This window comes from Artemia sp. Qi Xiang Cuo, chromosome 21 (genome assembly GCF_049724085.1).
Source record: "Artemia sp. Qi Xiang Cuo chromosome 21, ASM4972408v1, whole genome shotgun sequence".
In the NCBI taxonomy this organism is placed as follows: domain Eukaryota; kingdom Metazoa; phylum Arthropoda; class Branchiopoda; order Anostraca; family Artemiidae; genus Artemia; species Artemia sp. Qi Xiang Cuo.
This window is the reverse complement of record NC_142814.1, coordinates 43,116,679-43,138,363: the sequence shown is the minus strand read 5'-3', so window position 1 is coordinate 43,138,363 and position 21,685 is coordinate 43,116,679. Positions and strand designations below refer to the sequence as shown.

At 34.0% G+C, this 21,685-nt stretch overlaps 1 protein-coding gene across 1 annotated transcript in view; it reads left to right on the top strand.

Annotated features, from left to right (window-relative positions):
* Nucleotides 1-2,995: 2,995 nt before the first annotated feature.
* The window catches only part of LOC148939592 (uncharacterized), a 72,773-nt gene continuing 54,083 nt past the window's right edge, over nt 2,996-21,685 (top strand). The window contains exons 1-2 of the mRNA XM_089107134.1: nt 2,996-3,108; nt 19,706-19,887. Of these exons, the coding sequence (XP_088963260.1) occupies nt 3,048-3,108; nt 19,706-19,887 (243 nt within the window). The 5' untranslated portion in view covers nt 2,996-3,047. The remainder of the gene's footprint in view (nt 3,109-19,705; nt 19,888-21,685) is intronic.

Genomic DNA, 21,685 nt, shown 5'->3' with positions numbered 1-21,685 from the left:
TCTTAATACTATTTGACGAAAGGCTTAAACTTACCAAGAAATGAAGTGACTTCAAAACTCTGCTGACTTTCACCGGCAAATCCTCCAGTCTTTGACTAGGAACGGTGATGGTAGAGCCATTTGTAGAAGATGTAAGGAAAAGGTCAGGTAAATAATATTGCATTGTAGCAGCATAAATTAGATATAATAGGGGGTCTGAAACTGATCCTTGAGGAACCCCAAAACTAATTGGAAAAGGAAATTTTAAAACCCTAATAAAAACATAGATCTACCGCACAAAAAAAAACTATCAAACCAATTTTTAAAAGCTGCACCAAGACATTTTAATCTCTTGATTAAAGTCATAAAACCAACTGTATTCTTAAATCTACTTTCGAAAATCAATAAAAACAATAAGAGCAATTTCACCACGTAGAAAGCACATATTCATGGTTTTACAAAAGTGATGTACTGCATATGACGTTACGTAGCCCTGCCTAAAGCCAACAAAGGCCTTTCGAAAATCAATAAATACAATAAGAGCAATTTCACCACATAGAAATCCCATATTCACAGTATTACAAATGTTATGTACTGCATATGACGTTACATAGCCCTGCTTAAAGCCAAATTACCTTTCGTTGTGTAGTCCCACATTAGTATGATGATCATAGAATGTCTTATGAACAATCATCTCATATAATATCAAAAAGAAAAAGAGAAAAAATATAAAAGAGAAAGAATAGATTTGGGTCAGTAATTCCTAATATCAGACATGGGAACTCGTTTATGTAAAGGACTTACTTTGACTATTTTCAGCAAATCAGGGAAAAGCCCCATCTGAAATGATAAATTGACAGCTTGTTCAAGAAAAGACAGTAATTGACACATGACTGCTTCTAAAGTGCTTAGGATGCTACCATCAGTGCCCGTCAAGTTAGCCTTGATTGATGTCAGCCTTTTTAAAATTCTTTGTTGTTGCATGGTTCAAATTTCATCTTACAGACCCTTCCACGACTAACACGAAATTTCTGATCAAAAAATTAGCATTTGAGTTTGACAGCCCTTCAGCTTAGACATCATTTCCGATTTTAGCGAAATTTTTACCAGAGTGGTTCGTGATTAAAGTTTTGTCACTCACATTCTTGCTATTAGTTGATAAAGTTTCCCCATGAGCTCATTAATTACTTACCAAGTCTTTTTTGCGTGACCTTTATTTTGTCTCAGTCTTAGGGCAAATTATTCTTTTTTTTTCTTCTCTTCTTTTTGAGTTAAGATGTTTCTGAGCTATTTTAAACTCCTCAAAATTAGTTTTATGATATTTAGTTTGCATAATGCTCTCCGTAGAGTCTAATTCTTAAAACAGGCCCTTCAGCTATTTCATTAGTGTTTCAAGGCTTCCTGGACACGTAGTTTTAGGTTTATAAGTTTTGATTGGGGCCGTTTGATTACACTAGCTGATATTTCTAGATATGATCAAATGCCCTGGAGGATTAATATTTTATATTGAACATTTTCCAAGCTGATACAAAAATCTTTCCCGACCTTTCGTAGATTTATGTTTTGTAGCTCACAAATCTTTATCTTTTCTGTCGTGCTCACTTTATTTGGCCCAAAATGAACGGCAAATCCAACTGATAATTGATCTGATCAAAAATAGAGAGTCAAATCAGCATAATTGTGACTTAAAAACCTCGAATATTTTGTTAATTAAAGGTGGCAAGTGATTTTTGATGCGTTTAGAGATGGATTTTAAGGGGAAACTGTCCAGTATTTTGTTGTATGAACCCAAATTAGAACAAAGTGTATGTAAGCTCTTTTATACTCTAAAGTAAAACAGCAGGATTCCAAAATAAATGTGATTTAAAAAAAGAAGATATTTTAGCATAGTTTTTGGTTTGGGTAACTTTTTGGGATTTATCGAAAAACTATTTAGACAGTTGTTGCAACGAATTGGATGCTCGATTTTATTTGAGTATATATTTTTCTCTCAAGATATATGCATAACATAGGTAACAAAAAGGCAATGCTTGGTAGTTGAAAGAATAAACTCTAGTCAGTGCTTCTGGATCAAAGACCTTCTGTAGTTTCATTTGCTTTAAATAGCTCACTTTTCTGCACCGTTATTTTCAAATAAATCTATTAAATAGAAGCAGTGTAATCAGCAATCTTTGCGAACGAGTAACCTCCAAAACTAACAACAATCGTAAGAAACGCACCAAAGCTACGTTTGTACGCAGCCGTGTGACTCCAAAATATTTTATTTGTCCTTGTAACCACCTCTTATGGAAGGTATGGTTGTATAAAACGGAGATGGAGTTCACCCGATTGGGAATTTAAAGCTCTGCCACCGTCCTTATATTTTGTACGTACAGACACATTGAGCATCTGTGAACTTCTAATCATTCTGGCATTATCTTGGGAATATGCCCAGCTAACTGAATTTTTACCATTAAAATGGATTACACTACTGAAACAATGTACGATTTGAAATTTGAAGAAACTTAAATTTACTAATAATATCTAACCTATGCATGTAAAATGTTGTCTTTGTAGAACGTGTTACATGTACAACTACTACTACAACCACACATACGTTGACTACATTCACCAAGACTATCATGAGGGTTTTTGCAATGAGAATTTCTGCTATGACTGCTTTAGAACACACCACTTCTTCAGTGTTCATTTAGCAATCAACAGTGATGCCTGCCCCTAGCTGACTACAGCTGAGTCTCGGGTGAAAAGACTTGTAAGATTAGCCTACAAAAACAAAGAAAAACTACTAAAATTCTGAAGTCTGTATTCCTAAGTATTTTAAAAATATTTGAAAGCTTCGGGGATTCCGTCAAGACAAATCATTTAAAATGAAAGTCCCTCACCCCTTCCCGCCATGTTTAACCAATCCATATTACTAAATATGGCCTCCAGTAACTCTGTAAAGTGTTCAGTTCTGTCTATAGATGGCAGTAATATTCAGCTCTAACTAATCGCCGCTATTTTGGATATGAAAGGAAGAATGCTTCATAAAAACTTGAAAACAAATTAGGGTAGAGGAAATTTAAAGAATGTCTTCAGATAAGGAAGATTTACAAGAAAATCACGAGCTTTCTGGATCAGAGTCTGAGGGTAAATTTCATATTTTGGCGTAAAATCACATTATAGAAGTCTTCTGTGAACTTGGGAAAGTCTAGGGCCTAGGCTAGGCAATTGAAACTTTCTGGGATGGATTATGGCCTCCAAGCTATGCTTGTATTTGGAGCTTTTTGAGACTCCTAAAATCTCAACTTAAGATTACTTATAGGACAAAAATGAAACAATGCAAATGGTAAAAGCTTGCACCATTTTGTTGCCCCCATTTTATTGCATCCCAGCCCCCCTCCATACTAGGTCCACCATAAGTAGCCTAACATTTTATTGGGTAAAATTCTAGTCTGCCTCAGCTTGTTTTGACTATCTTAGAAAGGGGTTAGGCTAGGAAAATTAAACTTTCAGGGATGGGTCTAAGGATACCACCAGATGGCTAATTTGACAGTGTATATATAGGCCTATACAAATCTTTGAATTAGCCAACCAACCAGTATTTTAGGAAATATTCTACTTTAACTACTTTTGGCTATCTTGGAAAGGAGTTAGGTTAGAAAAATGAAATTTACAGGGATGGATCTACAGGCTAAAGTTTGTTGTGCTAAGGTATTTTGAAGTACCTATCTCCACCCCTTCTCCCTCTAGAGAGTCCTTACCTTTGATGACCTTTAAAGAATATGTATGTTATAAAAGTGAAACCTTGCAAAATAATTCATCTGTTTAAATGAAGTTCAACAAAATTGTTTTCAGCTTCACAACTTTGCTTAAACCCAGTTTACAAGGTTTTAAAGATAGGCCTATGCAAATATACTTCCTAGAATTTTGAAAAAAAAAACATTTTGCAAAAATTTTGAAAAAAAAACATGGCTTAAAATTCTACTGAGATAACAGGAATTAAATTTTCAGAACTAAAGCTGGTAGCCTACAATTCTACTTTAGCTACTTTTGGCTATCTTGGAAAGGGGTTAGATTAGGAACAAGACAGTTTTAGGGATAGGCCTGTGGTAATTTTTTTATTTTATATTATGCTATTGACTTCTGAATAAAGTGAATATACCATTCGATTCCCTTTTTTTGCTCTTTCCACATATAATAATCACTTTTTTCAAAAATGTATTGTACCCCCACCCCTAGCCTATATACCAATTCATGGTAAATATTTACACGTTAGGGGGTGGGGGAGGTATAAATTTGATTTCTGATATAAATGAGAGGTAAGTTTAAACTTAACCTCCACCCTCCTAATGTGCAGATATATACCCTGAATTGGTATGGGATACCACCAGATGGCTAATTTGACAGTGTATGTATATACAAATCTTTAAATTAGCCAACCAGTATTTTAAGCCTAGGAGTCCAGCTGGACAAAAAGAAGCATATTAAGAAAACAATTTCTTACTCTATAATATGTAGAATAATCCTAATTAACACTTTTTGCAGGGGGATAGCCTTAATCTTCACTTCTTTGCTTGTTTTTACTATTTTCGTAAGAAATCCACGAAGTTATTTGGACCTATATATTCAAAGACTATATACCCCCACCCCCCCTAAGGTGCATATATAAACCTAGAATATCATACTCAATCTAAATAAAACATCAATTTGCATAACAAATGAACTTTACTCCCATATTAGCCATGTGGTGGATGTCTAATTGGTATATACAGGGGTGGGGGGTAAAATTGATGTCTGACAAAAATGATTATTATATTTGGAAAAAGCATAAAAAGGCATCAAGTGGTATGTTTACTTTATTCACAAGTCAATAATATGAATAATGAAAAATTTACCTGGCCTACTTGCTAAAGTATATCACAGGAAGGTATTTTGAAAAACCTACATACACTCCATCTCCCTCTAGAGGGTCCTGAAATTTGCCCACATGGCAGGTCTGTATACCTATTGAAAATTTGACCAAACAACATTTTACCTTTATTTTCAGTTATGTTTTTTTTTCTCTGGCTTTAGTTCTGAAAATAGAATTCCTGTTATTTGAGTAGAATTTTAAGCCATATCAATGTTTTTTTTTTTCAAAATTTAGGGATTTTATTTGTATAGCTTTAAAAACCTTATAAATTAGGATTGAGTGAAGTTTTAAAGCTGAAAACAATTTTGCAAGGTTTCACTTTTATAAAACTTAGATTTTTAAAGGTCAGGACCCTCTAGAGAGAGGAGTGGAGGTAGGTACTTCAAAATACCTTCCCAGGACATACTTTAGCCTATAGACCCATCACTGAAAGTTTTATTTTTCTCTCCTAGCCCCTTTCCAAGAAAGCCAAAAGTAGCTAAAGTAGAATTCTACCATGACAAATTACTCCCACTAGGGTAGCTCTAACAAGAGGTGATTAGGTCTACACCTGCATTATGTCATGCTGTAGTAAAATAGGGGCAGTCCAAAAACTTATCTCTATTTTTCTGGAATACCAAAGAAAAGTGGTCTTTCCCAAAAAGAGGTTTTGTACCCTAGTAGGCTTGCATTGCATACTTTATTTTATGCTCTTTCCAAGTATCATAGGCCTAGTTATTTTTCTGAGGATGTATCTTACTCACCTGATGGTCTCAGATATATAGCCTATTAAAAGCTAATAGAAAACATTATAACAATGAAATTCTCACTATAGTATATAACATGTTTCTATTAATCAGATTGTCATGTTTCCTACTATTGTTATCCAGATTTTAAAATTATCCAATATTTTTATCAGTTATGGTCTAGAAATGGGCTATTTTAGAAGGAGACATGCTCAAACAAAAAGAGCCACATGTTTGGATAGTTTATTATATGTTTCTTTGCATGGTTTGGTTCATGTTTGGATAGTTTATTTTATGTTTCTTTGCATGGTTTGGTTCATGTTTTGACAGTTAATTCCCAGTTCTCTTCTAAAGGTCTCATATAGCACCAATCCATATGGTATATGAAAAACTAGCCAAAAAATGATATGATTCTTACTTGGTAATATGCAGCAAGTATTGATGAACCTGGATTGTATTTCCCTGTAGATCAATTTTTATCAATTACATTTTTCTACATAGCATAATGCTGTGTGAGACCATTACCTTTGGTTCCCACTGGTTAATTTTTTAATGCAAAATGGCTCAGGCGTAACAGATGCAGAAAATCACAAAAGTGTTTAAACAGAAATGGTTCACTACAGCTGTTGAAGTGCAAAAATATTATGAGACATTTAAAAAGCATATGCTTAGTAATAAGCTAAATCAAGTTTTACAAGCCGAAAAACCTTCAAAATACAAACCTGTATTAGCCTAGGCTAGCTATGCCTTATAAAAAATATAAGTTTTGTCTCTCTGTGTCATTTCCCTGGAAATGTCCCCCAGGACCCTTATGGTGTTTGTCAAATATTAATGGACAACTTTTGATAAATGTGTTTAGTTTCTCAGTTACTTGCAATTTATGGCCCTACAAAGCTTTCAATTCAAAATAATGAATGGATTCAATTTTCAACAGCTCAGTAGAAACATTCCAATGCAGCCATTGAACCATTTTTATGCAGAAACACAGCAAAAAAACAGAGTAAATTGACAGAACATGGAAAACAGCCATTTTTCTGTGAAATCACATCATTGGGAATCCAGGATTAATAATAATAATTTATTTATGACCCACATATGAACATTATAAATGACACTGCAGAGTAATGGAAAATATAAAAGAAAAAATAACAACATCTTTACAAAATCAAACAACAACAAAAAAATACAAATTAACTGATATCACAATGAAAAAGACAAACTAAGGGGTCAGTGACAGAAACACCATTACTAGTATTCATAATCATATTAGAAGACATACTGGCCAGTCGTGCGCAAGCATCAATGACACCATAATGGGATACAATATTTCTATTTTTAAAACGGCTGGGTAAATATATCAGATATTTACAATATCTAAAGTAACCATTTCTAAGTCTCCGTAAATCTTTTTTCCTCAGTAAGGGGTGGAATCCAGATAGAAAATTTACACCTGGAGAGCAAAAACTATTATAAAGCCGGGCTAGGCCCTTATGATTATAATGCCCTCTATTTGGAGATATCTTACCATATGACACACAAATATTTTTTAATGCATTAGTAACCAACTCAGAGCAAGTTTCGTAAATGGACGGGCAAAACAATATACCAAGCCACTTGACTTTATCCAAACAAGGTAATGAAATCTAGGGATGAAATGTCAAAAGCATAAACCAAACCATGAAAATAAGTATAAAATGTGCCTCTTTTTGGCCCAATTCTACCACTTTATCTTTTGATCATCTATCAGCAGTATTGAAATCTGTTAGTGGAGTGGGCAAAATCTAGTTTAGCTAATTTCTGCTGTCTTGGAAAAGGGTTAGGTTAGGAAAACAAAACTATAATGAACATATTAACATTCAAATGGGGATAAGTCAGTGAAAACAGGTCCAAAAGTCTAGATATTTCAATCACATATACAGCAATCATTGTCAGTAGTAATGCCTTGTTGCTTTATATGCGATTGAAATATCTAGAGTTATCCCCATTTGAATTTTTGTTTGCTCTCAACATATTGCTGTAGAAATGGATTTCCAACTTTTACTGGGATGACTTTTTGATGATGCCATTTTTGATCAGGACTGTAAACACAGAGAAAAGTAGTGGATGAGGTCTTTGAATTGATTCACTGACAAAAGGGAGCTTGGGGGGGGGGGGTAGATTTTTCAAGTTGGAGATAGGAACAGAAGGCAGGCCATACTGGAACTAAATAGTTTTGAGCATATGTGTTGTCATATGAACCCATCTGTGTAGACCTTTTAAGTGTTATTGATACTCTATCACCATTAAATGATTGAATTTGATGTAGTTAAATGCATCTTCTTTTTCAAATTCGTTTTTCAAGTATGTTATATTTTTACTTGTCCATGGAGGTACTAGTGGTAGATCTTACAAGTGCAACATATCACTAGAATTGAAATTTATATCCTGAATTCAAGATACTCTTTGCTTTTTCTATCATCCATTCTTTATTTGGTTTTCATTTTTTTTTAAATGTCTAGGTAAGCCCTCTTAATTATTAGGGCTCTGCATGAATGGGATGATCTGGCTAGCCATGTCTTTTTTTCCACTGCTGTTGTTCTTGTCAGGTTTGCAAATCAACTATTCCACTTTCAGTTAATAAGGAGATAGATGTTGTACATCTTACTTGAAAGGCTATCCTTGGTACACTATTTTAAATGATTTCCAGTTTATTTAATGTGCTTTTGAAGTGATTTTGTAGAAAGTGAGGCATAGTCAATCTTTGCTTTAATGTATATGCAATAAAACTCAAGTGCAAATCCTGTATTTATGCCCCACAGCCTTCTGGGACACCTCTTGTTGATTTACATGTATATGTAACAGGCAATTTCCTGATTTTATTTGAACAGTTTTTTCACTTAGCTAATCATGGCAGAGCAATATTAGAGGACCCTCTATTCCCAGCTAATCAATCCATCCAAATGATGTCTATGTTATACTACATCAAATGCTGATTTCACATCTGTGGAGACTACTATTATGATTTTGTGTTTCAAAATGCAAGATTATCAATGGTACTTAAACCTTTGCAAAATCCACATTGAAATGGTGGTAGAAATTGATTGATTTCCAAAATCCAGTTTATTCTGCTTTTATTAATATTAGTTAAAAACACTTTTTCCACAAAATAAGTTTTTCAAAGAAAAGTAAAGAACTCCATAAAACAAAAAATGAGCAAAAATAAAATCAAATAATCTACCAATCATGAAACTACCACATCAGCAACAATAATTAAATCAAACCCAAAACAAGCAGAAATTATAATAAATAACTGAGTGAAACTCAAAACAAGCAGAAATTAACATAAGTTGGACACAAAACCCCTATGCCTTCCCAAGGCCAGAACAAAATTTGCACTTTACTGAAAAAAATGTAAATGTTTTTACTTTTATAACTTCAATAAATCAAATAATATTAATATTTTGATTACTAAATATCCGTATATCTGTATGAAACTGACAATGCACATTCATTTGTATTTTTTCAGTAAAGTGCAAATTTTGTTCTGGCCTTGGGAAGGCATAGGGGTTTTGCACCCAACTTATGTTAATTTCTGCTAGTTTTGAGTTTGACTTGATTATTTATTGTAATTTATGTTTGTTTTGGGTTTCATTTATTTATTGATGCTTATTTGTGGTAGTTTCACGCTTGGTAGATTATTTGATTTTATTTTTGCTCATTTTTTGTTTAATGTAGTTTTTTACTTTTCTTTGAAAATTTTTTTTTGTGGAAAAAAATTTTTTCATTAATTTCTTAGTGTCTTAGTTTGTTTTATATTGACATAGTCTTTTCAAGGAAAAAGAAAATAATACTTCCAATCTTTTTGTTTTTTAAGACTTTATAGTTTGGCCTGCTATTTGTATGCTGGAGAAAAATTTTCAGCAATTTTTAACAACATACACCTTTTTAAAAATCTGGACAAATAAAGTACTGTTTAATTTAGTTTCATACTTCCTCTAGTTGACTTGAAAAGGAAAACTTGATACCATTTGCAAAAAAATCTGTTTACTTTCTTTGATAGCTTGGATACACTTATGCTATTTTGATTTAGTTGAATTTTAAGAGCAGAAGTAGTCCCAAAAGTTTGAACATGATACCCTCGGTCATTCTTGGGATACTGCTGAGATGCCTTATTGGGAATTAGCATTATCACAGTACATTTTTATTTAATCTTAAGGCAACGTTTAGTTTTTAAACATAATGGGCAAATGGAACAGTGGGAGTGGAAGGGGATTAGTTGCCCTCCAATCACTTTCAACTTTTAAAAAGGGCATCAGCCCTTTCTATTTCAATCAAATGAGCCCTTTTCAAAGTTCTCACTACAACTCCTTTGATAAAAAGTGCCCTGGTCTAAACAAAAAAAAAAAAAAAAAAATAATAAATTATACCCACATTGAACTTTACTATAAAAATATCAAGCATTCCAATCAATTTTGACTATTAAAAAGGGCACTAGGCCTTTTGATTTCCAATCAAATTAGCCCTTTTTGAAGTTTCTACAACAACGCGTTATATAAAAACCTTATATGCCCCTTGGGCATAATTAACAACCCTTGCCCTGAGGGGTGTGGGGGGGGGGTTGTCATCCTCAAAGAGGATGACAACCTTATGTTCTCAATTTCCAGAACTTAAAATTATGTTGAATAAAATGGCTATTTCAAAGTTTAGATTTGATGTGTTTGGGGAAAAGGTGGGCATGGTAGGCAGGCTAGTTGCCCTCAAATCACTTTTGACTATTAAAAAGGACACTAGCCCTTTGAACTTCCAATCGATTAAGCTTTTTTTGAAGTTTCTACGACAACGCCTTCTATAAAAGACCTGATATGCCCCCAGGGCATAACTTAAAACCCTTGCCCTTAGGGCTGTGGGGGACTGTCCTCCTCAAAAACATAATTTCTATCCGGAAATCAACTTCACTGAACAAAATGGCTATCTTAAAATTTTGATTGGATGTGTTTTGGGATATGGTGGGCATGGAAGGGGTGTTAGTTGCCTTCCAATCACTTTCAACTATTTAAAAGGGTACATGCCACTCCAATTTCCAATTGAATGAGTCCTTTTCAAAGTTTCTATGACAACTTCTTCTATACAAAGTGCCCTGCTCTAAAGGAAAAGTTTCTATGTCTGTTGATGTTAGAGGTTTGGCAAATAACAGCAGTTATATCATGATCAGTTTTACCCACTGTTCTGTTTAGCAGCTCTAAACTTGCCTTAGCCTTTTCTGCTTCAGTGAGAAGAGGATTGCTATTATATATCATAGGTGGGTTATTGGTTTTTGGATAGGGTTTGTTCATCATGTGTCTAAGGAATGAATAAACTTTGTTTGCTGGAGTCTTGAAATCAAGATGCTCCATAAATTCTCTTATACTTTTGTTTTTTCGTTGCTGAAACTGATTTTTTAAATTTTACATATGATTTTTTCATTTCAATCAGATTGGGTAAGGTAGTTGCAGCACTATATATTCTGGCTTTTTTCTTATAATTCTTTTTTGACTCTTCACATTCTCTATTGTACCAAGTGCTGCTTTTCACCTTCTTATCAACCCTTTCAGTAAAAGGCACAGACATCTTTGCAGTGTCTAATAATTTTCCTGAAATAGGAGAATTTTATCACCAATAGAGATATATGTGGTCAAAATGTTTTTAATGGGAACTTGATTCAAATTTTCTTTAAAAACTGACCAGTTGGCCCTTATTATCTGAAACCTGTATCAATTACCATGACTTTTGAAGATTATCTGCAATCAGTTTGTCTATTTGACTCTATTGCTAAATGGATAGGAGAATGATTGCTAAACAGTAATGTTTGAGATGGGATACAAATGGATATTATATTCGCCATACTTGGGCTGGCTATAATCAGGTTAATTGTAGTTTCAACTTGGGATAGGGGATTACGTCTGTTGGGAAGCCCTTTGGGTGTTATGAGGCAGATGTTGTTTTCCAGCAGCAACTTTTTCAAGCTTCTTCAAGATGGATTAACTAAGTCACACTTGCACCATACTTTACTATGGACATTAAAATCACCCAATATAATCAGATCCTCATTGCTTGGTACTAGATTGTATAGCTTTTGTATTATATAACCAACAATGGGATTGTTCCCACTGGAATTGTAGACATCAAATAAATTAAAAAACCTGCCATTATCTAGTGTTATTTTACAACCAACAAGTGTCATGCTCCATTGACAGTTTTCTTCTATATCAACCTCAATGCTAGTAAAGTAAATGTTATTTTTTAAGCAAATCATAACTCCTCCTTTAATTCCATTAGTTCTATCTCTCCTGATAATGTTACAGTTTCTAAAATTCATTCTTACATGTGGTTGTAGCCGAGTTTCCTGGATACAGATTATATCTATGGTGTCATAACTCCTCCTTTAGAGGAGTCATAACTCCTCCTTTAGTTCCATTAGTTCTATCTCTCCTGATAATGTTATAGTTTCTAAAATTCATTCTTATATGTGGTTGTAGCCAAGTTTCCTGGATACAGATTATATCTTTGGTGTCATAACTCCTCCTTTAGAGGAGTCATAACTCCTCCTTTAGTTCCCTTAGTTCTATCTCTCCTGATAATGTTATAGTTTCTAAAATTCATTCTTATATGTGGTTGTAGCCAAGTTTCCTGGATACAGATTATATCTGTAGTGTCATAACTCCTCCTGTAGAGGAGTCATAACTCCTCCTTTAGTTCCATTAGTTCTATCTCTCCTGATAATGTTATAGTTTCTAAAATTCATTCTTATATGTGGTTGTAGCCAAGTTTCCTGGATACAGATTATATCTGTAGTGTCATAACTCCTCCTGTAGAGGAGTCATAACTCCTCCTTTAGTTCCATTAGTTCTATCTCTCCTGATAATGTTATAGTTTCTAAAATTCATTCTTATATGTGGTTGTAGCCAAGTTTCCTGGATACAGATTATATCTGTAGTGTCATAACTCCTCCTGTAGAGGAGTCATAACTCCTCCTTTAGTTCCATTAGTTCTATCTCTCCTGATAATGTTATAGTTTCTAAAATTCATTCTTATGTGTGGTTGTAGCCAAGTTTTCTGGATACAGATTATATCTATAGTGTCATAACTCATCCTTTAGAGGAGTCATAACTCCTCCTTTAGTTCCATTAGTTCTATCTCTCCTGATAATGTTATAGTTTCTAAAATTCATTCTTATATGTGGTTGTAGCCAAGTTTCCTGGATACAGATTATATCTATAGTGTCATAACTCCTCCTGTAGAGGAGTCATAACTCCTCCTTTGGTTCCATTAGTTCTATCTCTCCTGATAATGTTATAGTTTCTAAAATTCATTCTTATATGTGGTTGTAGCCATGTTTCCTGGATACAGATTATATCTACAGTGTTTTCCTGGCAGTGGTCAAGAATAATATCCTTTTTTCCTTTTCTTAAAGATTGAGCATTCCAAGACATTATTTTAAGGACCATGATGCATATCTAATGAAGCATTATTAAGCAGACAAACACTTGAAATTTTTTGTTGATTAAGATAGCCTAAATTTAATTCATCTACCAACTTACAGAGCTTTTCAATACGAACTGGTAGGCTTAGTCTTGATAAATTCATAAGATCTGGCAGCAAAAATAGGCCGATTACTAACTTTTCAGCTGCTTCTGTTTTGGATGAGTTTACAAGTCTGTCAGTGATCTGGCTTTGTGAGGCCTGATTGAACTGATTGTGATGTAGCTCTTATTTAGCACATCAGCATAGCTTTTATAAGCTACCTGTGCCATACGGAACCCAATTTGATATTTTTCAGCTACTTAGAGGATTCCTTGGTTTTGCTGCCTTACTGGGCACCAATTGGATCTTGATGAGTGACTTCCATCACAATTGGCACAAATTTATGATTTTGGTCTAATTTCAGGGTCTATTGTTTTTAGTGGGCACTGGTTTGACTGGTGTTTCTATGAGCACCTCAAACATATTGACTTTTTTAGCTGTACATTCTTTTTGAGTGTGTCCATATTTCTGGTACTTGTGATACTGAAGGACTCTGCAATAGTAATGGTATACCTCTTTTTTTCTTCCAAAGTACCAGATATTTGGTGGTAGGGTCCTACCCTCAAAAATAATTAATGCTGCAAGGCTATCTTCAAGTTTTTTAGATTCCTTATTGTATCTTTTCTGTCTTACAGCATTTTTCACAGTTGTTGGGGTTTGTAAGCTCTCCTTGATTTTCTCTATGGATAAGTTAAGAGGGATACCTTTAATTATTCCTCTTACTATAGGTTGTATTCTTTTTGTCTTTATGGTGATGTTGCAGATTGTGCTGGTGGATAAAATCTTTCCAGCCTCATCTTCACCTTGTAGATATAAAAGCATGTTCCTTCTTTCTTTCTTAACTTCAAGCTCAAATTTGGAATTCTTCAATATTGTTTGGATTGATTTTGCAATTTCATTATCAGGAGGGAAGTTTTTTCCACTTTCCTCTATAATAATTTCTAATAACACTTTATAATGTTCATGTTCTGGGATGATGCACTGTGTGTCTTTGTTGTTGTAATTTGCTTGAGGTGTTGCAGATTTCCTTTGCTTACACTTTCCAGCTGGACCTGTTTCACTGTCTGGGGTCAAGTCTCTCCTTTTTGTGCCAATGCTGGGATTCCGTCCTATTCTTGGTAATACTAATCTATTTTCATGCACATCAATACCTTCTATTTCCATTGGATTTCCAGCTGTTCTGAGCTCTTCATCACTATCATTAGAGGGCAAAGCTGGATAGCTCTCTTCATTGAGCACAGAATACTTGTTTGTTGTTGGGATGGTGTAGTTAGGATGAGTGGGAGGTATAACATAGCTATAAGGGACAGAGCTAGGGACAAGACTTGTAGTTACATGTGTTTCAGTTGAGCTCCTTTGAATATCAGCTGGAGTAAAAATTGTTACACTTTGTCCGTTGGGGAGGATACCAATTAGAGGTTGAGTGTAGGGGCGGGGGGGGGGTGAAATTTTGGGTGGGACCAGGTAAAACCTAGTCAGGTAGCTGAATCACAAATGTCTTTTTTTTTTTTTTTTTTTTTTTTTTTTTTTTTTTTTTTTTTTTTTTGGTATATTCAAAAATTTTCAATGAAATCCAAACAATCACCAATACTTACAAGAAAATTCTAACTTGAAGAAAAATATCTTTTATCAAACTGGTTTAATCTTTTTTCGTTGACTCTGTTGCTTGAATCAAGTGGTTTTGGAAGGCCTCAATAGTTTCTTTGCTATGATTTGTATTTTTAGAGGTATTTTCTAAATCTTGCAAGCCTAATTTCTCCTGGTATTGGTCATACTTTACTGATTTAATATTTATTTGTTTCCTGTAGCTCACATTGGACTTAGAAAATTGATTGACCAGATAGACCATTTTGGAGCTAGAGCAGCTGTTCTGATTGATAAATCTATTGTAGTGCATGTATTTATTCTTTTGCAATGACATGTTTTTTATTTTTTAGTGTGACTTAACATGCTTCTAAGTTATTCTATAGAAAAAATTAGGTATTAGGTAATATCCACCAAGAATTAGAGATATTAGTTAATATCTCCAAGAATTAGGTAATATCCACAGGTTGGGAGTGTTTCAACAATTTCTTCTATAAACTTGCCAATTTTCTTATTCTCACCTTTTGGGTTGTAAATATTGATGGTGTTGATTTTTTCGTTATTTTTAGATATATAATTGTATTGCTTCAATCATTTGATGATTTTTATCTTGTGTAATATCTATATTTGCATGCTTAAAATGGTACTTTTTACCAATAGCTATTAGAGTATCTCTTCCACAGCCTTCTATTCTATCCTGTCTTATGATATTAAAACAAGTGAGTTTAAATCTTTTATATGGGGCTAGCCATGTTTTCTGTAGGTGGATTACATCTATTCTATAGTCAACTACAAATTTTTTTACATTTCAGTTTTTGTGCTTGTTAGTGATTGTGAGTTCCATGAGACAACTATTATATTGATTGGACAAGTGTGCTTTCAGTTGTGACTTTGATTTGTTCTATAACCTTAGACCATTGATTTTTTCTTTGGTAGGAAGTGAGCTAACATCAAATATTCTTGGTTTTACTATTTCTTTAATTGTCTTTTTTACCACTGTTTTCAGAACTCTATGATTTTCTAATTCTTGGTCTCTTGCTATTGGAGGGAATTCTTGTTTATTTAGATAAAATCGCTAGGTTTTTGGCAGTTGTTTGTTTGCAGCTTGTGCTAAAACAGATGCTGACACAGATCTTTTTTACACCTATGTTTTGGGTTTTGGCAGTTTTATGACAATCTTGTTTTGTCTTCTTTACATAATAGTGTTTTGTAATTCTTGTTTCCATTGGCTTATTTTTTTAATGGGCAGTCTTTAGATTGTCTTTAGAAGTTGCGGTAAGTGTATTAGGGAAAAAATCTAGAAATGCAGCTAAGAATACTAATGGAAAAGCTGTATTGTTAACAGAAAGGAGAAAGAACTTTTACATGAATTATCTGACTGATATATCGTACGAAAAAAAAAAGAGTGTCCAGAGAACGGAGAAAGGATTGCAATATAAACTAAGAAGTTGTGAAGTTGAGGCCATAGATAAAATTGCCGAGGATCTGGGAGATGCAGCTAGACGGCATAATAGTAAAATATTGTACTGGTACGTTAACAAATTGGTACCTGGCTGACTGACCGTATTTCAAACAATAGGCTATACGAAAAATGTGGTTTAATACCGCTTTCTAAGGCTATAATGAAAGAAAGGTTGAGGTGGTTACGGCACGTTGTGCGGATGAAGGATGACAGATTGCCGAAGATTGTTCTTTTTGGCCAAGCATCTAGGGCTAAACGGAAAGCAGGTCGTCCCCGTCTGGAGTGGGAGAACGCCATAAAGAAAGATTTAAAGGAAATGGGAACTTCGTGGGCGGGTGTAAAAAGGGAGGCTTTGAATAGATTGGGGTGGAGGAGGAGCGTGCGTAGCTGTGTTGGCCTCAGGCGACTTGGTGCTGCGGTGAGTTGTTAGCAGTAGTAGTAGTAGTCTTTAGATTGACAAGATTTTTAACATCTAAGGCAAGATGGTTTTGGGGACCTGCATTTTGTTTTAATATGGGAAAATTTTTGACAGTTATGGCACTGTATGATTGATCTATTATATTGAACAACATCTTTAGACCTTCCTGTAAACCAGATATGGGTAGGCAAAGCATCACTTACAAAAGAAATTAGCACAGCATTGCTATCTTCTGCTTTTCTTGTTTCCTTGCTAAAAAGTTATAATCTCTTATCTGGTGAATTCTCAGTTCAGTGTCCAACATTCCATTATATCAGCTTCAGTCATTTTAAGTTCACACCTTTTATAAGACCTCAAACTAATTTTTTGTCTTATTTCAATCTTTACTTCAGTTTCCTAATTTTGTAGTTTTTCTAATAATTCCGTGGAGTTTTCATTTGAGCATGTTCATTGTTGTTTATCAAGTCATATTTAAACTTGTTTCCATTTAGTATGTTCTTCAAGCTTTTGATAATTGTGCTGTGGTTAGGGAATTGCTTGTTGTGTTCTCTAGTGGTCATGTTTACACTACACTGATATTCCTTGATTGTATTGATGGCTATAGTCATTGGATTTTTTTTTGCTTTTTTTGCTTTATTTTCAGGGTTTACATTTTCATGTCTCTTAGGGATTCAAAATGTGTTTGGCACTGCTGGGGACAAGATTCTAATATTTTCTTTTCTATCCCTTCTGCTATTTATGTTATTGTTAATGTTCAATAAACCGCCTGTCTATACACAGGGCATTGCTTCACCTATATAGCTCCCATTGTCACTTTCATTCCTTGTTTCATCACTTAGAATTCCATATCTATTTTGCACTGGCAGCTGGATATGTTCCTTGATTAAATTTCTTTTATTTTGCACTTGTTCTGTCTGCTTATTTTTTATTGTATTTACCCATTGGTTTACAACTGTCTGATTATAGTTGTTCACATCTTGATTTTGACGAGAAGTTATGATTGTTTGATGTTACTAATTGGGGGGATTCACAGAATTGAAAATGATTAAATCCCTTTGTTGGGTCATGAAATATTTGCACAGGCTGATTTTGGTAATGTTCTGAACTACATATAGTCCACCCACCAATAGAAGTTAAACACAAAATATGATTTGGTGATGAGGGGTTGGCCTTGATGGTCCCCCTGCATTGTTCCTATCACTCAGTTCTAAAAACTTCCTCCTTTTCACCTATATAAATTCAATTTCTATGTATTGCTTTAAAAAAATTATATGTATTTAATAAAACTTAAAAAGAAAGATTTATTGTCCCACTGTTTTCTCAACAAAGATTATAAAGTTAATGTTTTGTTATTTACATTTTTTTTTTGTCTACAAACCTGTTTCTTCAGACTGTATATTGGAGCATAAGGGGGGGAGGTGGGAAATTTGCAAGTGAAATGATTATTACATTTGAAAAGAATATAAAAACGACATTCCCCTTGCTCCTATGTCAGTCATGTATATATTTGCCCAAAATAACCTTGATTCAAAGACAACTGTGGAAGCAACTGCAGGTCCTCCATTGCACCAGGTGTGTCAACAGTTGGTCTGTTCCATCCTACTCTGGGACAGCTTGTCTGAAGTCACCATCCAATCTCAATTCCTAGAAGCCTTCAAGAATCAAAAATGGCTCAATGCTGAATGAAGGCTCAGCTGGGATCAGATCATAATCTCAAAATACAACAAGCAAGATTTTCTAGAGGAGGTTCGACATCACCTTATCTTGCTGGACATGCAATTTAATGGGATAATTGGAAGGAGGACTTAGTAAAGAATCCAATGGCACTGCCTTTACTGTATGAACATGTTCTCTTTAGAAGTGATCAATCACTTGAAGTTTGTCCATATTTATCCTAAACCTAGTAAAGTTCTGGCCAAGGACCTTTTTGGTATCTAAAAACAATAGGCCTAGGTAGAATATGAACACATCACAGTGTGCATTGTCAATGTGTTTTGGAACTCACTTGAATACCTATCTAAAATGAGTATTGTACTATCTGTCCATTTTATTGGAATTGTATACTTATTTAAAAAAAACAAGTTTGTTCAACTGAAAGTAAGGAGCAATATTAAAACTTAAAACAAACCGAAATTATTCTGTATATGAAGGAGTTTCCCCATAAGAAGGTTTTTTAAAAGTGCTAAAAACTGTAGCATGAAGATTAAGGTATTGAGAATGGGGGTAACCCCTTCATGTAGAGTATAATTTCTGTTTGTTTTTAGTTTTAATTTTGCTCCTTACTTTCAGTTGAAACAAACTTGTTTTTTTTTATTTAATTAAGAAAAAAACGCACATTTCATGGATATGCTAATTAAGTTAAAGTAGTTTGAAAAAAAAGGACATATATATATATATATATATATATATATATATATATATATATATATATATATATATATATATACATATAATTGGAGTTTTTTTTTTATCTACATAGATTTGTAAAATTACTTAGCACAATATACAGGTGCAAATATAAGTGGAAACTGAACTAAAATTAATATTTATAATTTTCTCCATGAGACAAGAAAATCATAACATCTGTAACTACAAATATAATTTCATCAATTGATGTGAATATGGTTCAGGCCATACACAAGCCCGTGAGTTTTCTGAAAACACATTAAAGTATATACACAGGTTGGGCTTAAAAGTACACCACATATGAATAAACCTTCCCAGAAATTCTTCTTTTGCTCTTAGTAACTGATTACTTATTTTAATATCAATTATTAACAAAATAACATACCATAAACACATCCCTTCCAAATGCCACAATATGATATGAAGGAGGGATAACCAAACAAATCCACAAAAAAAAATAACATTAACCTCAGAAGGGGTTAAAAAAACCCATCAACGTCATGTATTCTGCTACCACTAACTTAACATTCGACACTTAACTCCTTCCTCAACACACCTTCTTTAAAACTATTTTTATGCTAACAGGATCCCTGAATGTGGACAGGATCCTTAATATTAGGCGGGAATTCAATCTTGTACTGCTTTTTTGGTTTTTCTGTGTGCAAGCTTCCTTGTTACTTTAATTATTTTTGTTCTAGATTCATCAACAGATGATGATGAGGAAACTCCGAAAAAACATGTTGATAGTGGATCGGAGGATAGCGATGGAACTTCTGAACGATGTCCAATATGTTTGCTAAGACTCCAAAATCAAGAGATCGCAACACCAGATTCATGTGACCACACATTCTGTCTGGAATGTATCTTAGAATGGTCAAAGGTAAAATTGATGTTTATAGAACTTAAATGCTGAAACATAGTGATAGAAGGGACAGCTACCTAGAGAGAATAGCTCTCTCTTGGAGGATAGGGCGTGGAGAATTAAAAAATAATCATAGTGAAAGCTAACCTAAAAGCCAGTCAGATGGCACGCATGAAAAGAATAAAAAAGTAAAGTGATAAGTAAAGGACATGATGGGCAAAACCATAAATATGTTAATATCTTTGAGGGCCCAGACCAACCCTCTTATGAGCATTGCCGAAAAAGGTAACCATCCCCTGCCCAATAGATGTACCCTATCATAATTTTCTTGAATCGTTTAGGGAACAATGCAAGAATGTAAAACACTGAATGTATTTTTACAGAATGTACTTTTTCCAAAAATCAGACTTTCAGCTTGAACAGATGAATCAGATTTTGCTCTAAAAAGGGTATCAACATGTCCATTTTCTGGTAAAAATATACAGGTATTTGGACATTTTCTTATGGCCATTATAAATTATTCCCTTTGATTATGACTTCTGGATTACCCATCCTAGGTGTACAAAACTAATTTCCTGACATGGAAATTTGATGGCCTTTTTATGGGATTAGCTAGGAAAAGCCTCTTTTTTGTGTGAATGTCTTCCAATCTTCCATCTGTAAAAGGAATAATTGTTGGAAGTTCCAGGCTCCCATAGAATGTAGAAAAAGAAAAGGATGCAGCACTAGACCCTTAAGGTCCAAACTGCTATTGCTGATCTCTGCCTCAAGGTCCTTCATGCAGGGGGTGTAGTGGGGGGCTGGGGGCCAGCCATCCTGTGCTTTCGCACACCTGTCCTGTTTACCTTCCCCAGATTTCTCCAGGTACCCATTTAGAGCTGGGTTGATTTTGGTTGAGTTTACAGAGTCACGCCACTGACCCCCATCCCAAACCGAATAATTAGTTACACTAGGATTCGAACCCTTGCCCTCTTGGACAAAGAATCCTAAATCATAGCTCTGGCCTCTCCTCATATCGAGTTAATCTTTTGCCTTTTTCATAGAATGAGACAGTTTAAAACTATAAATGCCTATTGGTTTTATGTCAATATTCCCATACCGAGTAAATTAAAGAATTAAGCTTTATTTAATTCATTTTATTTTTTAGTTAGCTGTACTATTTAATCAATCTACTTATTTAATGTATGTATTTAATTTTTTTGTTTATTAAACTTTACCTTTAAACAAACTTTAATTTGCCTTTAGTTACCAATTCTCTCTTAATGGGTATTTTTAATGGGTAATTTTCTTTTCATAGGTATACAGAGGTTCAACCTATAAGAGGAGTGGGAGGGCTCCAAATTTTTCTCCTGTAGTGTAATTGTAATTACTTGGCTTTTTTTATTTAGAAGAGGACACTATGAGCACTTCCAATGCCCCTCCCCCTCTTCCTTGTCTGTGGCGGTTCTGGCATCTCTTGTGCCCGGTGCAAAATTTTGATTAGTTCCGCCCCCCTCCTGTCTTCCACAAAATTGTCAGGCTAAATTTTAACAAAATTTTCATTTATTAACGAGATTATTTTCAATTTGTTAATTAATAACTTGATTGTCATTAATCAGTTTGATTACTATTATTTATTTTTATTTTATTTAATAATTTATTAATTATTTTCATTTATTAACTGCGCCCTCTACCTTACTTTAATGAAAATTAAATTTCAAAAATTACGAAATGATTATATCTGTTAGGCTATTTATATGAAATTTTGCACCCAAGGCAAGTGCCCCCCTCTGTCTCTCCCCTAAAACCGTCTCTGTTGCTTGTGTAAGCATTATTT